Source organism: Adiantum capillus-veneris, chromosome 16, assembly GCF_014529385.1.
Source record: "Adiantum capillus-veneris isolate H3 chromosome 16, ASM1452938v2, whole genome shotgun sequence".
Lineage (NCBI taxonomy): Eukaryota > Viridiplantae > Streptophyta > Polypodiopsida > Polypodiales > Pteridaceae > Adiantum > Adiantum capillus-veneris.
The window spans coordinates 88,167,972-88,186,188 of NC_140946.1; the positions used below are offsets into that span (position 1 = coordinate 88,167,972).

Consider the following 18,217-nt stretch of genomic DNA (forward strand, 5'->3'; position numbering starts at 1 on the left):
AGTGCCACGTCATCATGTCAGCAAAAATTTCAGGGCGTCCGTACAGTTGCCACGTCGTCAGCTTTTGCGTGGGTCCTGCTTTATTTTGATTCCTTTATGTCACTGGGGCCCCATTGGACGGGGTCTCCATATGTTGGTAGGACTTCTTCTTCTTCTTCTTAGGGTTTAGGCCCCTCGGCCAGCTTTTGTAAGTTGGCTCCATTCTTGAGGGCTTTGACACGTCGGCAGTTTGTGACATCTCCCCTCCTTGAAAGAGAGTAATCGTCCGCGATTAGAGCATATCTGCAAAACAACTCAAGTTAGCTCAAAAATTCCGAGGGTCATTTCGAGGGACATTCAGTTTGCTCTTTTTGTTAAGGAGTTAGCTTCTCCTTTCGGCTCTTTTAATCAAGGAGTTAGCTTGTCCTTTCGTCCGGATCAGAACTCTTGATATTCCGGTGTAGTAAAATTAGCCATCACACCAGACCGTACTGATCTTCCACGGGTGTCTTGATGCACTAAATTTACATACTCAGGCAATCTCATCCAATTAGGAATATTCAGTAGTTGGCACATCACAACACAAATGCTTACATATGCATGTTACAAGACATAGAAACATAAAGCCGCTGATGAACACTCCCCCCGCAAATAACCATCCAGGTCCAGGCCATGAGTTGTTCAACGACTTTCTCATCACTCCCGCAAATAACCTAAAAAGGTCCGGGCCATGAGATAGAGGCCTTTTACAACCAAACGTCCCCCAGACCGCAGCCTACGCCGTTTTGAGGTGCTGAGAGTAACCACTACTCAGACTTCTTAATACTCCCCCCGTAAATAACCATGCAGGTCCGGGCCATGAGTAACAATACTTTTCAATCATTCAATACTCCCCCGCAAATAACCAGAAGGGTCCGGGCCACGAGTATGAACAAGCATTCTCAAACATCATTTCTCACCCTCCACGCGGGAGTAAAATCACCAATCATTGAAACCAGTATTAAAACCAGAGTCAAACATTTCAAATCGGCACCAAGATAGGTTCAAAACAGATACCATCCATTTCAAACAAAGTTTCAAACAATACTTTCTCAAACAAAGTTCAAAAATATCTAACTATAAAACAACTAGAGAATTCATTCAGGGTTTTGTTCGGACAACCGAACTTTGAGGACGACTGGCTTGCCCTTATGCATCACGGTGATGGTTCGGTTCCGAACCTAGAGAGTCGCATCATTCTTGTCATGCCAAGGCATGCCTAATAGAACGTCACAATTGTCCAACTTCATGATGTGGAAATCTCTTTTCCATGATAATCTTGAATAGTCATTGGAAGAGCACCAATGAGCGGTACCACTTTCTGAGTTTGCCCCATGGCTAGTTAGCTTCAATTTCTCCACCCTCTGCATCATAATCAAAGTGCATTTGCTTTAAGAATCCTCGATGGATGAAGTTCTCTGTAGCTCCGGGGTCAAAGAAAATAAGGGCTTTGAAGCCATTGACTTTGCCATATGCTCGACACAATTCATTTGTACTTTCAAGGCGTATGCCATAGATGTCAGGTAAGCTGTATGCCATAGATGTTTCGGTGGCAAGCATTTTCAAGTTGCCCCACTTTGCCAAAATCCGGACTTCAAACATACAAGTCATGTAACTACGTGCAAAAACTGTCTTGAGAGCTTGCCAGGTCCTTGGAGCATGTGGTTGTGTCACGATTGAACTCCACCATTGCATAGCATTATCTTTAAGAAATCCCGCTGCTCGAGAAATCTTGGATTCTTCTGTATAGTTCCCTAAAGCATAGATGTTGTCGAATTGCTGTAGGAACTGCAATGCTTTCTTGCGATCTTTCACCCCTGAAAAAGTGAAAAATTTGACTGTCGTGCCACCATCTTTGAAATCTTTGGGTTGGTTAGGCGCATATCCCGAGTATGGATAATAAGGGTATCCATATGGGCTCCAACCATTGTAGCTTGGTGGCGGTGGCGGTGGCGGTGGCGGTGGTGGGGGCAATGGCGGTGGCAAAGGCAATTGTATTGGATCGGGGTCAGATGGCTGTACCATATTCTTGAAAACTCCCTCGATCGGAACAGACGGATGAGAAGGTTGCTGGTTGGAAGCTCTTGTACTTTCGGATGCCGGAGGAGGAGGTACCACCTGGGGCATCAGAGGGGGTAACACGTAGTTCAAAAATTGTTGAAAACTTTGCAGCATTGGAAGATTCTGTTAAGGATGCGGCGAAAGAATGTCGTGAAGTTCGTTGAGCAGAAGCTGCAAATATTCTGCTGAATCCATGAATTCTAAGTCTTGGGTTCTTTATGGCTTATGTCCTGTAAGACAGAGTGATGAAGACGGGAGCACGCCCGATGCGCGATGAAGTAAGGGTGGGAGTGGTTTGGTCCTTGGCTGAAAACGCTAGGTTTACTGCGGTGGAGGGTCTTGTTGAGAAGGTGCCTATTGAACAAGTTGTTCCTACTGCCTCTTCTGCCAGATAGTGCTAGCGTTGGGTTTTCTTATATACTTCCTTAGTTAATTTGCCCTACCCAATTCCCAACAAAAGTCACTTACAAATAATAAGTGAAAAATATCAAAAATAGGGAAAATAGGTCTATGCACTGTAAAAATGCTACTGATGGGTTCTGACTGTAATCTGATGATCATGCTGTGTGCAACCAGAGGATATGTATCTACTCTAAGTGTCTGGACATGCACGGTCTGCGAATAGACTCACAAAAGTGCCAGATCACTTCCTAATCTAACTGAACTGAACCCATGTCATGAAGTAGCTTGTCCACGTACATAGGGTTAGATGTGTATGTGACATCCCCTCCTTTTCAAAGTGAGGTACTGGTACCGAACTGTATGGAGTCGAGGGAGATCGCCAACAGCGTCTGGAATCCTGGAAGGGACTCTTCGCCGGCCCACTCTGATGCATGGGTCATGCGATACTTGAACTTCATAAAGGTCTACAACGCTTGCTTCTTTGGGTTGTGCCGAAAGCGACAAAGTCATCTGTGGCTCCTTCAATGCTTCAACTTCGTTGATAGTCACGCGTCTACCTTCTTCAAGAATCTCCGAGGATGAAAATTCCTCAAACCACTTTCAACTCAAAAACATGAACATACCCATTCCATGTAAAGTGACTGGAAAAATACTAGTCTTCTTTAAAGACTGTGTATGCAATGTAGATGAACAAAGAGACGGAGTGCCAAACCGTTCATCAAACATACGCAACCAATGGATTCGAAACTTGTCATTCTGATTGAAATCAATCAACTATGGCAAAACACCATGGAAATGCCTATGCTTGATGCTCTTTCCTTCTTGTGCTCTTTCTGATATTGTGTCATGCCAAGGAAGAGACATGGAATGCGAATTCCTTGGGTGCAAACATTTCATCTTTTCATGTGTAATCCGCATACATCCGTGCTCATTTATGAGTGAATCGTGCTCATCGTACAATATGTCATGCCTATGAAAAGGGATCACATAAGGACGGTGACTAAAATACAGGAAAGCATCACGAATGAAACACTCGAACAATGCGTGCTGACTAATCTGTGGGGGTTCTTTGGACCTCGACTTGAGAGCCAAGATCGGTTCTTCGTGATTGATCGAATCTGCAATGAGGTTAGCTTCACTAGAAAAAAGTATCAACTAAACCATCATCGTGTGGAACAATCAGATCTTTTTCTTGCAGATCATCATGCTTGTGAGTAATTACATCTTGATCATGCAAATTATCATGCTCGTGAATAATCACATCTTGATCATGTAAATCATCATGCTTATCATTATCATTCAAATCATCATGCTCATCAATATCAGGCAATTCCTCATGCTTATCATCATGCAAATCCTGTGTGTCATGCTTTGGAGAAGACGAGACTGAGAGAGTCTCTTTTTCCCGAATCTCTTGCATCTGTGCCTACACTTGAGAAAAGAGTCGCAACATCTCTTTAATGTGTTGGTCGCTCATCGCTTTTCTTGCTTTGTTCTCGTGATCAAATTCTACTTCTTCTTTCTTCGCGCTCACGATCGAATTTGGCTTTTCTTACTTTGGCTTTCGAGCGTGCTTGCTCGCGCTCACGTGCTATGGCTGCCATTCTTTCTTTGCGTTCACGTCCTATGGCTGCCATTCTTTCTTGGTACTTACGATCAATTTCTGCCATTCTTTCTGCTGTTCTTGCTTCGCGTTCTAACTTCCTATCCATCATCATCTTGTTGAAAGCCTCCATAGGAGTTAGTGCAATTCTTTGCGTAGATGGGAAAGGGTCAGAAAAATCTCTTGGTGGGGAAAATTCTTCTTCGCCGCTCCCATGCTCACCACCTCCATGCGAAGTATCCATTCCGCTTTGGGTAATGACCATCCACTGAAGTCTTGTGTTCTTAAGTTCCCGAGGAACTTGGGTTCTTGTGGTTCTTGGTTCTTGAGGGTCTTGAGGCTCTTGAGTTCTTGAGGTTCTTGAAGTTCTTGAGGTTCTTCTTTCGCTTGCAATCCGTGTTAGAGAAGGATCTTCTCTTCACCTGAGTTCTTCTCTTTTCCGCGGGCGCATGCCTTGGCGGCCTTGCGTTCACACCAAGGTTGCTTTTTCCCACTTCACGTCGATTGGCCGGCCGCTAAGTGCACGGTCCGCTCTCAATGAGTGAAAAGAGGCACAAGGGGAGGCTGGACAAACCCTTCTTTCTTGGGTTTCCTGTCACTCTTCAAAAACACGATTAGGAATCGACACGCCCAAGAGGACTTGGGTTATGTGCGCCCGCAACAAGTAAAAAAAATTCTTGTGGTTCTTTCCTTGAGTGATGTAGAACACTGCCAAAGCTCTGATACCAATGTAAGGTGCAGCGGAAGTGAATGTTTGCTCAAGATGAGTGCTCCGAACTGTGCTCAAGGGTTCCTTTTTCTTACGGAAGGGAGAGCCTTCCGTTCCTTTAGTGAGAGAGTGCAATGGACACAAACAAAGTGGTGAATAGTGTGAATGAAGGTGCTGACATTGAGAGATAGAGAGAGAAGAATACGACACCAGAATGTTGTCAAACCCTCCTCCGAAGGCCCCACTCTCTATGGCAAGAGCGGTTTACTATTGATTGCAGAAATCTCTACAATGCTTTGGACTTGCCGACGATGTCGACGATGATGAGGACGACGACGGGCTGAGATCTGAAACGCTAAGGGCTGAAATCTGCAAATCTTGTATCTGCTGAATTTTGACTTTATGTTAGTGACGATGTCGATGACGACGATGCGACGACGACATGCTGAAAACGCAGATGCTGAAATCTGTGCTTTCCGGGCTGAAACTGCAAACTACGCTGGATCTGACTGTGCGGCGAGGATCTGTTGCGGGAAGGTGAGATCTGCGAGGTTTGGGGGTGCTACTGCGGAGTCTGAATGCTGAAAACTGAAAACGCTGAGTATACTGTGGCTCTGTCGCGAAGATCTGCAAAAACGCTAGGTCTCTTGCAGATGCAAAAACGCTAGGCTGATTTGGGATCCTGCTGCAAAACCGCTAAACCTTGCTGTGCAATCTGCTAACGCTAGGGCTGATCTGTCTTCTGTTGGTTTTGCTACCGCCGGTTTGGATCTGCAAAAGCAAAACGCTGGCTGATCTTTGGTCCTTGGTTGAAAACGCTAGGTTTAGCGCCGGTGGGGGGTCTTGTTGAGAAGGTGCTTGTTGAACAAGTTGTCCGTGCTGCCTCTTCTGCCAGAAAGTGCTAGCATTGGGTTCTCTTATACACTTCAATGTTAATTTGCCCTACCCAGTGCCCAACAAAAGTCACTTAAAAATAACAAGTGAAAAATGTCAAAAATAGGGAAAATAGGTCTATGCACTGTAAAAATGCTACTGATGGGTTCTGACTGTAATCTGATGATCATGTTGTGTGCAACCAGAGGATATTCATCTACTCTAAGTGTCTAGACATGCATGGTCTGCGAACAGACTCACAAAAGTGCCAGATCACTTCCTAATCTAACTGAACTGAACCCATGTCATGAAGTAGCTTGTCCACGTACACTTAGGGTTAGATGTGCACGTGACAAGTGGCTAATAAGTCCGGCGTCGGGGCCCGAAGATACCTCCTATAGCTCTGTCTGCACTTTTGTAGGACTGGTATGCTTTGAGAAAAGCACATGCCTGATGCTCTTATACCACTATCACAAGACTGGCACCACGTGCCAATAGAAAAGAACAGATTGAACAGATTTTTAGCACTTCAATAACAACTGAACTGAAAGAGAGAGACGACACGCGACACGAAGTGGCGGAATTCCGCCCCAGAGAGTATTGGTCCCAAACCTTGGCGCCCCTTTTTGTATTTCTTTATATTGCATCAACATAGTACAAGCCGGTACTCTAGACTTTGCACCTTCTCTAGGTTGCATGCCAGAGAATGAGCCCTAATCTCATATTTAAAGGCCCTTGGCCTGAAAAGCAGTTACAGTCAAAAGCCTTCAAAACTCAAAAGCTTTTGGTCCAAAAGCAATGCCAAAAAGTTGTCCGCGTAAATCACGGAATTCCGTACAACTGCCATGTCAGCAGCCAACACAAAATGCGGAAATCCGTACAGTGCCACGTCATCATGTCAACGGAAATTCTGGAGCGTCTGTATAGCTGCCACGTCATCAGCTTTTGCGTGGGTCTTGCTTTATTTTAATTCCTTTATGTCACTGGGGCCCCATCGGATGGGGTCCCCGTAGGTTGGTAGGACATCTTCTTCTGTTACTTGTTCTTCTTAGGGTTTAGGCCCCTCGGCCGGCTTCTGTAAGTTGGCTCCATTCATCAGGGCTTTGACACGTCAGCAGTTTGTGACACCTACTTTCTCCCCTCACTCCCTTGCTCCTAGCTTTTGTTGTATCACCGATCTTTTGTAACTTTGCATCACTGGTAGTTTTTCCCCTATGGTTTGTAATTATTGAATATCTCAGGGGTTTTTTCACTATCAGATCCATTATCCTTGTATGCCTACCGCTGATGTAATGCCTTCGGGCTTGTAATTTTGATTACATAATACAAAAGGGTACTAAGCCCCACTTCTTTTGCACAGAGAGAGAGAGAGAGAGAGAGAGAGAGAGAGAGAGAGAGAGAGAGAGAGAGAGAGAGAGAGAGAATTTTCCATGCTCATACAAATCTGCATATACAAGTTCCCAAGGGGGCTCCACCATAGATGTGACAGAGAATTGCTACTGCCATTTGCTTTTGCACATGAGAACTCTGACTCGGCCTCAACATCGGCAACAACCCTCGAGAACAAAGCAAACTCCTGGCAACAGGGTGAATCTGGATAGAGAGGTTACATGCCTCAAGGCTGTCCAGTATGGGTGCCCTAGAGGATATGGAGATCTCTCCTCTCCTCGGCGTGCAACATAGATGCTGTGCCTCTGCAAGTGATTCCCCATGTGAGGGCTGCCCTGAGGAAAGAATGGCTGGGAGAATGTTTCCTAGGTCACATGGCTGAGAGAATGTTTCTCTAGAGCTGCTATCTGAGGGAGATAGGCTGTAAAAAAGGCTAGGGTGGGCTGCTTGCTGAAAACAGAAGGGTTGCCTTTCCTGTAGGCTGCCCACACCGCTGGCACCCTACAGGCTGAGCACAACATACTGCAGAACTCATCCCCTGCTCTCGCCTATATAGGCTCATTGAATCTATCCGACCCACACTCCTAGCCCCCACGAATGGAGATAGGGCACAAAATAGGAGAAGAGTGAGAACAGGGCACTGGAGGTCCCTAGAGCCTAGGGGAATAAAATAGGACAAGGCTGGGACAAAATGTCCCAAGCCTGGAGGAGACTAATTGGCGCTGGACAAAGCCAACAGCCCATACATCGACATAACCTGCCATGAGAAAACTACTTCACTCTGGCTGGGCATAGCCACAAAATAGCCTTCACTCCGTATCACGTGTCCCTAGGACCGACTAGATGAATTTGGAGAGATGCCTAACAAACACTGGCAATATGCATAAGTGAATGAATTACAACATGTTGTGTGTGTGTGTGTGGGGGGGGGGGGGTGTCCCCATATACGGTCCACAGACATCTGCCCAACATCCCCTCAAATACCCCACGACCCAAAAATGTAGGGGCGCGCGGCTTGGGAAAAATATACCACATCAGCCATAAAATCAAATAAGGCCAAAAACTGCATAAGATTGAGACTCTGACCCCACAGAGACCTAAGAACAGGGACATGTTTTCGGTGTTGAAATGTTTCACGGGGACACAGGATCACCATATGGGTTAAACATGGTGACTTTTAATGCTTGGAAGCTGCTTTTCGTAAAAAAAAATTGCAATCTTGTTGTACTATTTATGTTGAAATTATCAGTTTGATGAATTGAGTTGTCCTTTTCTGTGCAGATGTGTTATTGCTGAGTTAAGAAAGTTAGGAGCAGATTTTTCTGGAACCTTGTCAGTTGCACGGAAACTTGATGCTGCCAAGTATGCGATTTTGCTTTTTTGCTGAGCGTTTGGGCTACTGTCGAGTGTATTCATTTGTGAGCTTTGTGGTTTTTCCAGGTGTGATCATGAACCTTTGAAATCGGCATCCGATTGTTTGGAAAGCTTGATTGCAGATGGCAATCTTGAGCACTTTTTCGTGGCTACTCAGGATGCTGAGCTCCGCATCAAATTAAGACAGGTGCTTTATGTGGAGCAATTCATCGAAGACAGTTACCTGTGTCTGCGGACTGCATGCTCAAAATCTTTATTGACATTTTTCTCTTTTATCAGGTTCCCTCCGTTGCTATTATATTGGCTCAAAATAATTTTCTAGTTCTTGAGCCACCTTCAGAAAAGCAGCAGTCCATTGCACATGCAAACGAAGCTCAAAAAACTCATGCTACCAAGCGAGAGTTTCAAATTATTGAGGCCCGAGAAAGGAAAAAGGAAGCACTACTGGCTGCCAAAAGTGGGGAGGGGGATACAGGAATTGCTACAAGGGATGAACCAAACAACAGTGCGTTGAACAACTTTAACACTTTCAAAACAAGAACTGACTATAGAAGAAAGAGCTCTTCAGCACAAGATCGCCCTCAGTTTAAGAAACATCGTGCCAAGGTCAGAACTTTTAGACATTTCTATTACTGTTAATTGAAATTTTGAGAACTTTGGAACAGCAGCTATAATCTCATTTAGTTCTAAAGGGGAGCAAATTTAATGAGCTTGATTGAAGTTATTGTCATCGTGATGGTTAAGTGTCCTTGGCTTAAGGTGGAAGGCCTAAGCTATGGTAATTCAGGTCTGTTGGGGGGAAACATCTTACAAGACTCTTTCAAATCTAAAGCATAATAACCTGTAGCAAAATTTCCATTTCATTGCAAATTTCTGCTCATAAGTCGATTTAGGTTTGTATGGGGTAAGTTCTTATTTCTTGAGCATAGAGCAGAGCAGGTAATGTGCTATGATAGAGTGCCTGAGGTGGAGTAGTGCTTCTTTACTATCATAAAGGTCTTAGGAGGATGATGGTCCTTGCTGTTTTTTGGCTTCCTTATTTGAAATGACATTGTTGTTGACAAAATTACCAAGGTCTCAGCAGAGACCATGCTTTTTATGAGCAAGCTTACTGCACACCATGTGCTTTTTGCCACCTCTTATTTTGCTTTTTGTTTGGGAGAAGATCAAAGGCGGTTCCAAATGTTAAAGAATGACTTTGATGCAGGGACCGAATCCACTGTCATGCAAAAAGAAGATAAGAAAAGGCAGCAAAAACTGAGGCTAAACCTGTAAGAGCTGTATCTTTGAATAACATAGTAGTCTTGATTAATGGAAGGCGATCGTGCTTGTCATAATGCTTACTCAGACTTTCAGTTGCAAAGGCATGTGGGAGATGGTGAGAAAGGTGGCACTTTGGATGGAAAAACAAGTCGATTAGAATAAAGTGACTCCGGAGTAACAAAAGGCAGGGAGTCATTCTGTGGCTTTCCACGTGTGCATACCGGTTTGAACGGTCTCTTTTTGGAGGTGAGTTTTGAAGTTTATACCGAGACAGCAGGGAGGCGGGTTTTGGACATTCAAGGCGAGAGGGTAGCAATATTGGCTCACACTTTCTAGTATCGCAGTCTGTATGTTAAGGGAATGCAAAGCAATTGGCTGAGGATGTAGGGTTTCTAAATGGTACAAATTGGCTGCATTCATTGAGCAAGTTTTTGATGGTGTCTGAGTACCGATAGCATGTAATGAAATCCTCAGACTGATGCTTCTGGTTGTGTATGGACAAGTCTTTATTTAATTAAGCCTTTATCCTCACCTTAGAGTGTATACTTGGGTGGGGTCACTGAGAAGACCAAAGGTTCTCACCTTTTCATGTAATGAAATCCTCAGACTGATGCTTCTGGTTGTCTATGGACAAGTCTTTATTTAATTAAGCCTTTATCCTCACCTTAGAGTGTATACTTGGGTGTGGTCACTGAGAAGACCAAAGGTTCGAAAATTGTTTGTGTGCCGCTATCAATATTAAACATTTGCTTTTGCTGGACACAACCACCTGCAGCATGCGAAGTGGAAGCTGATGCGTATAAAAAAGTATTACAGATATATTGTGGTGCCGCATGCTATCTTCAAATCGTTTGAGAAATTGCTTGCAGAGTCCATGAATGTGCTAAATTTACGCGAGATGAATTTTCAAGAGTGATCTGTTGTTGATGTTTGATAAGTGTAGGCCCCTTGCTAAATTATGGTGTGCAGGAGCTTTGCCTCACTCAAACCATCTCGGAGCATGTGGTGACTGGTCTAGAGTAGGAAGCTTCTCCTGAGTTGTGCCTGGCCTTGTGTACTGTGTTGCTCCAGCTCCTAATAAAAGAGCCTTCACACATGGCTTTAATATGTCCACATTGCGAACGTAGTCATGAAAACACTCTAATTCATAAGAAGAGTGAGTTGAGGTCCATCTCCCAAGAACATGGCCTAGTTAAAAATTCTTGCATGATTCTCTTGACTCTTGACGTGAAATACCCTCTAATTGAGCTGGGTTTCTAAGGGGCTTATGATAATAGAATGAGGTAAGGTATGGTAAGGCATGCCTAAAGACAGTAACTAGCTTTGGTGTCGGAGGCTAACCTGATTTTCCTCATCTGTCCTTGAAGCATTTGTATTTACATCAAATTGTTGCCTGTAAAGATTTCTATTATTTTGGTTTTAGGTGTCAAAAAGCTCATTCTGGTCTGCCAAAATTGATCTTGACTTATTTGATTTCAGTAGTGTCCAAGCTCACAAGCAAGTGTGATTCCTAGAGGTCTATAGTTGATTTTTCTGGTCAAGTTGGCCTCTACCATAACTATTGCATGTGAAGCTCAAGATTTATTAATAAGCTGAAGTTAAAGGCGCGGATGTTTCCATTGATTCAGATTACAATTGCATGAAGGTTATTTTTGTGCATGTATCCCCTTTCAATTATCACTGTCTAATTTTGACTCTCCCATCCTATTTGTACAGCTAAAGAGAAAGTTGCCATGTGTGCTTACTTCCTTTATAGTTGAGTAATTCATCTCTCACGTCCTATTGCGTGATGAGTCAAGTTGCATTTAAATGCATTGGGCATCATGATATTCTTGAAAATCAAGGTCATATGCATGACAACCATGTGATAGTTGATATGGATATTACAAGTTTGTCTTGTGCTCCAAGGTTTCTCTGATAAATATTTGAGTCATGTAATTTGCTAAGTACTTCAAAAGCCTCAGTGTCCTTATGAGTCTACACGACGAAGCTGTTGCCAACATTGGGGTTCAATAAAAAAATTTATGGGGTTCAATTAAAGGCACTAGATCGTCGGGTACCATGTTGAAAAATATGAAGTCACCCAAGCTTTGTGTTGTAGAGAGAGTTTGTGACCAATTTGTTGATTAACAAGGTGATAAGCCACTTTGGCAAACATAAGAGGATAAGAAAGAGTGTGTGTGAACCACTACTTATATGTTCCTCTTTATAGAAGTAGTAAGACATTGTCAACTATGCATAAGATGATGCTTAGTTAATGCCCGTTCTAGAAGAAAAAGGAGGAATAAAAGTTTGCCATCATTGCTTGCCAGTTGGCACTAGTGGACAAGGTTATTGAGGGTAGTGTCCACGACAAACAAACTTTCAGTATATTTTTTTATTGGCTGAAATCATAGCACCCCGGCTAGAATTTAAGCTCATCTTGAAATAATATGGCTGAATTTTACACTTTGTAGCGTGAACACTGCCAAATCCTTCACATTTTGATACGAATTTTAGATGTGTCCTTTTTCTCATTGGTTGGAAAATAAAGTTTTTGTTGAGCGCATTGCAGGTTTTTTAAGGGGTGACCATTTTTGAAGGGTGGTCCCTTTCTTTCATAGGAAGTGTACCCAAGTACTTGCCCTTCACCAAAATGTTTTTTCCCTTCATATCATATTGGCACTATGATATTACATAAAGAATTTTACCATTTGAAATGCAAATTCATACACCATTCCATTAAAAAATTGTGCAATTGTTTGTACTTCAATACTTAAAACAATTTTTTGCCCCAAAAGTTGCCCTTCAAGTGCAGGTGCCAATGGATCTTTACCCTTCTGTGCGAAGGGCAAGTTTCTATTTTTACACGTCACAAGTTTCTATTGGATAATTCTTGTCGATTTTGTCCCACTGTCCACAAGGCAAGCTGATGATCACAAACTTTTTTCTCCTATTGCTTGTAATACATGCATTAACTAAGCATTGGCTTTTGTACATGTAGGACATTATGAGAGAGAGTTGACATTTGTTTTCCTCTTTCTGTAAAGAGAGGCCCAGAGATAGATACCCCTATAGGAGTACTAGAGAAGAAGGCCAATTTCTTTGCATTGATCTCTAGGAATTCTTTTTTTCCAAGAGAATGGGGTTGGATGATAAGCATGAAAATTCCATGTAGAACCCTTAATAAAGCACCATTGGCAGGGCATGAAACCAAGAGATGTACAATAGTGTCTTTTGTTGATCGGCAACTCCAATATCACAAGCCTTGCTAGTTGTCCAAATTGCCTTATGAAAGATAAGCCATAACAATTTGAATTTCTTCTAACTGTAAGAAAAAATCAAACAACTCTTGAATATGTATGACCATTGTGGAAGCTATCAATTGAGGTTTTGACATTGTCTCTATTTAGCAAACCTTGGGATGGAGGTAATTTCTGTTCCTCATGGTAGATAAGACAAGAAATATAAGACTTTTGGGATGGAGGTAAATTATTTTCCTCATAGTAGATAAGACAAGGCATTTTTTGGGGGGAGGAGATACCTTTAGTGTTGAGAGGGTATCTGATATTGGAACTAGTAGATCCTTTTTATAATGACACTAGTAGTTGCATTTGAGAGCCCAAAAAATTTAACAGTACCATTCATAGAGCACCAAGTGCCATCCTAGCATCGATCCCCCCATACTCCAATGCTAGCTTTAAAGGCTCCGTGTGCTCCCCTTAGGTGACATGAGTGTGTTGCCATCGTATCATAGCATTGAGCTACACACACTAGACCAACACAATAAATGTCAATCCGATGAGCGCTACACTTGGCTAGGGCATTGAGACACGACATGCACTTGATGCTCTCAACCAAGCTCAACCAAATCTACCAAAACAAGCAAGCATTATGAGGAATCTATATATGCACACACTAAATATTACGATACAATGTACATAATCCCTCCATAAAGCATGTATGCAAACTCATGGATCAAGCATAGAATACACAAATGTGCATTCACACAGTCAAGAGGGTCCAAATGCAAACAATAAAGAGATCACCTCTCTCAATGCAAGCAATCACATGCACATTGGATGTCTCTCTCTCTCTCTCTCTCTCTCTCTCTCTCTCTCTCTCTCTCACGCGCGCGCACACACACACACACACACACACACACACACACACACACACACACACACACACACACACACACACACACACACACACACACACACACACACACACACACACACACACACACACACACACACACACAATAGTACTTTAAAACCCCTAACTTATTGGTCACTCACCTCCTAAAGCTTCAGTTTGTTGAGTCTCCACCATGGGACTTGACCCTTCTAATTTACAAGGGACATGTTGTGGTGGCGGTTTTTTCTGCCCGGGCTAATTGTCACACACACACACACACACACACACACACACACACACACACACACACACACACACACACACACACACACACACACACACACACACACACACACACATTGTACCACCTACCTATTAAGCAATCCCGAGCTTACTTAGCTCTTGGGATTCTATTGAAACCTACCACCTATGGTGTCCACCATGGGGCGTGACCCTTCTAAAAACATGAGTGCTACATCGTGGTATTGCCTCGAGTTAACCCGGCCGTGAAAGCACTTGGGTTGCCTCTTCATTGCACCTTGCAGGCGGCCTCACCATCTCAGCTAAGGATCTCTCCACTCATGGAAATCTGCGCGCTATGCAGTTATTTGGACCTCCCTCCCTCCTCTATTTCAAAGGTGAGGGCGCAACTCTGCCCCTCACTTATCTTTGTTTGTGCTCTGTTTTTTGCATAAAAAAAGGACTGCGTGTCTGTATCTCTACTGCACCGAAGTATGGAGCTCACAACACAAGTAACACAGGTCGATAACTTTTACTCATGTTTTTTTCACACCTACGTTTTTAGGGCAATATTTCTGTGCTACGTTAGAGGGCATGACACCTTGAGTAGTTTTTACATAGTTGAGTAAGGAACAATGGGTTGTTTTTTCTGCAAGGCTTTAAATCCCAGTATTGGGATTTTGATTGCTATCTGTGTCGTGTTATTTTTGTTGAGGATTCCATATTGGTGGTTCTTTGGTATGGCTTACTACCTGCTGCCGCTTTTAACTCTGGTTTTTCTTATAAAAATGGAAACCTACCTACTAGATACTGTTCGGTGCACTGACGACTGGTTTGGTTACGGCGTTGCCCTGGTAACTGGTACAAACATACATTTTTTCTGGTGCTTACTAATTTGATTGCAGGTTGGCATGCTAACTGGTGCCCTTTTGCATGGGTTATTGTTCTATGATTGGATAAACCTTATGTTTTTGATATGATGTAGAAAAATGCTTTGATTTTTTTTTTTTTGGGTGCAAATACTTTCTTGTTGTCTGGAGATAGCTGTCTTTTGAACATTTTGTTCTTTTGTGTTTTAGTCTATTTAAAACAACAAAACACACATAGTCTAAACACAAGTCCGTCCCAAGAAATTGGGTGGGCCGGTGTCGTGCTGCTTTGCGGGCACGAATTGTGACTTTTGGGCCATTAAATGAGATTTGATGGCTATAGACCAAGATACATCGATGATGTTAAAATGCAATTTAATAAACCACAATTGTAGAGCTCGGCATGCTCTCCATGTTTGTCTTTACGACTCATCAATCAAAGTCCAGACGAGGAAGATATGACCATTACAATAATTTTTGGGGGCAACTTGCTTTGGGATGTGTGCCGTGAAAGTTGAATCAAGTTTAGCAGGGGTTTGATTACTAGTGCTTGAAAAAATCTATAACATGTCTTTTTACAGGGCTCAAATTTGGCATTGCTCAAATGATGGCCAGTTCAATTTTCTTTGGTAGTCTTGGACATTCATGAGTAGAGGAAATTGATGTGGATGCAATTATAGCTATCCTCGACATTGTTTGGTCAAAGTCTATGGGTGCTTGCTAATACTTTGGTTGACATGTAAGCTAAATGTTGTGCTTAGCATTGCCTTCGGTTGATATGAATGTTAAATGTGGTGTCGTAAGAGAAGCATCATTTATGCTTGCACCTTGAATGGATGAAAAAGGGCCCGATGGGAGAAAGATGCCATGCTTGGCAGTGTTTTGATTGAATAAGAATGACAGAGGAGAGGAGGCTTTTTGGGAAAAATGTTGTGATAGGCAATGCTTTGGTTGAAATGTATGCCAATGCATGGGGTGTCCACCCAATACATTGAACAAAAGGGGCCGTCCAATGTGTGTGTGTGTGTGTGTGTGTGGGGGGGGGGGGGGGGGGGGGGGGGGGGGTGGTTAATAAGTGTGAATGGAGAGTGGAAGAAAAGAAGGTGATGGAGCAGGGCAGCAACGTGGGAGAAAGAGGTGCTCGTAGTAGTTCATGCCGAGCTCAGACAAATATGAGCAAGAAGCGAAGGTCGTACAACGGGTGGGGGCGACCAATTTTGGCACCATTGCCGGTGAATTTCGAGCGGCTCAATGTTGGAGGTGCCATGTCAGCAAACCCCCCATTCCCACAATAGCAACAACAACACCATCATTGCTAAAGGGGATGGTGCTAATTTGGGGGGGGGGGGGGGGGGGTTGCATGAAGAGAGTGGGGAGATAGTGAATGTGGGGAGATAAGGGAAGGAGGAGATTGGAGATTGAAAGAAGAGAAAAGGGCAAGCAAGGCAAGGAGAAAGGAGGAGAGGAGAAAGCTCTCTCGGCTAGGAGTTCTCTTGGGTTCTCTCTCTCTCTCTCTTCCCCCTTAACCCCTTAACACCTGAGTCTCCCCATGAGCGAGAGGCAGCCCTGTGGGGAGGCGTTAGGCCTATTACCATAACCTCAATCTCGAGCCAACATTGGAGCCCTCTTAGTGGCGGCATCAGATCCTTCTTGAACCGTCCAACCTCGCAAACCTTTGAATCTCTCATGTCAAATCTCTCGCAAGCACCTGAATCCCGTGGCGTCAGAGACCCTTCTTGGACTGTCCAGCCTTGCAAGCCCTCAAATCTCTCATGTCAAAGCTCTCGCAAGCCCTAAATCTCTGTAACATTTAATGCACTAGTAACTTGTGTGTAGAGGAAAATGATAACATGGTGAGAATTTCATTGAGGACAAGTTCCTAATGAGCATATAGAGAGTACTTAGTTAAAGAAAGCAACATAGCAATTACATCTAGCTAGTTTGGCATAGACAATACTTGAAAAGAGAGAGAAATAAAACAATTGACAACAGTTGAGGACGAGATTTACATGGAGCCGTGACAAGTGTCCCCCTTTCCCCTTTTGTCAGAGTTTTAGGTAATTAAATTAATTTATTTAGACTCTCATTGGACCTTTTAGTCTTCTAGCCAATAGGAATCAAGCAAGCCATTGGGCTGTTGGATGCTCATTGGATCCCTTGGTAGATTGTCCAATAATCATCTAGGGAGCTTGATTTCTATTGGTTCTTTTATCAAGCATTTTTAAATTGATTAGAATAATTTTACTCTAGCGTAATTCTCATTGGTCCACCTCTATGGCCATCCAATAGGATTTGAGGGGAGATTGGGGGTATCTGGGCTAGGAGCCTGCCATGTGTCAGGCCATATGTCCATTATTCCCTTTGTGTAAAGGGAGAGCTTGGGAGTGTGCGTGTGTGTTTCTCTCTCTTCCCCTACCTTTAGGGCTCGCCCCCTCCTTCTTAGGGATGTGGGAATACTTTTTAGTCTTCCCATAACCATCCAATTTTCCCACTTTTGGCCAATAGACTTTTTAATTAAATTTTGGAACCTTAGCCTATGGAAGTCTTAATGGAGCTGAACCTTAGGTCTTTTAAGCTCCATTGATGCACATTGCTCTTTTGCAGACTGTCCCCCTTTGGATCCCTATTTTCCCTCCTTTGGATCCCTGCTGAGATCGGTCTAGCAGTCTTACCAATATTCTAGCTTTTACTCCCTTGGTACCTCCCCATATTAAATGATCAGTTGAACATGAGAAAGTCATTTGGGAGAATTAGATATTAATTTTTTATGACATTATGACATTACCTCTCTCTTGAAATCATAGTCGTCCTCGACTATGAGGTAGAGAAGATAAAGCCTAGTCATTAGTCCGTTTGCTAGCGGGTAGAGGATCCCTATTTTACCCTACGACACCGTTCCATAATGGATGACTAGTCCATTTGGTGCTTGAGAGCCTTAGCTGCCGCAAGCATGTCTGTACATTAGTCCGTATCAATCTTTCATAATAGAGTGACAAGCTCTACTTGGTGTTTGGGAGACGTCGTCTCCACAAACATGATTCTAAGCATCCATATTTATTAACATTTGTGCACAATAAAGAAAAAGAGAGTCTTATAAGACAAAATTTTGTTCATTTATACATATTTACATTTGCTTATTCTAGGGAATCATTGTAAGCATTGACAAGGTTTAGGTTATCCTTTAATTGTATGAATTGCATCCATCTAGAATCTTCAAAAGGATAATTTTTAAACTTGATAAGATATCTTCGGATAGTCTTACCACCTCTCATTAGCTTGTCTTCATGTCGAAGAATG

The 18,217-nt window shown here is 43.1% G+C and overlaps 1 protein-coding gene across 3 annotated transcripts in view; it reads left to right on the plus strand.

Annotated features, from left to right (window-relative positions):
• MEE21 (PIN domain-like family protein) overlaps positions 1 to 10,355 on the plus strand; it is a 53,148-nt gene extending 42,793 nt beyond the window's left edge. Inside the window, exons 2-7 of one of the 3 annotated variants that reach the window (XM_086485261.1) lie at positions 8,337 to 8,417; positions 8,496 to 8,616; positions 8,709 to 8,934; positions 9,021 to 9,035; positions 9,637 to 9,700; positions 9,786 to 10,355. In XM_086485261.1, the coding sequence (XP_086341387.1) occupies positions 8,337 to 8,417; positions 8,496 to 8,616; positions 8,709 to 8,934; positions 9,021 to 9,035; positions 9,637 to 9,700; positions 9,786 to 9,849 (571 nt within the window). In that variant the 3' untranslated portion in view covers positions 9,850 to 10,355. Of the gene's footprint in view, positions 1 to 8,336; positions 8,418 to 8,495; positions 8,617 to 8,708; positions 9,036 to 9,636; positions 9,701 to 9,777 lie in introns of all 3 variants that reach the window. The other 2 variants (XM_086485260.1, XM_086485259.1) reach the window with 2 other exon arrangements.
• Positions 10,356 to 18,217: the final 7,862 nt, after the last annotated feature.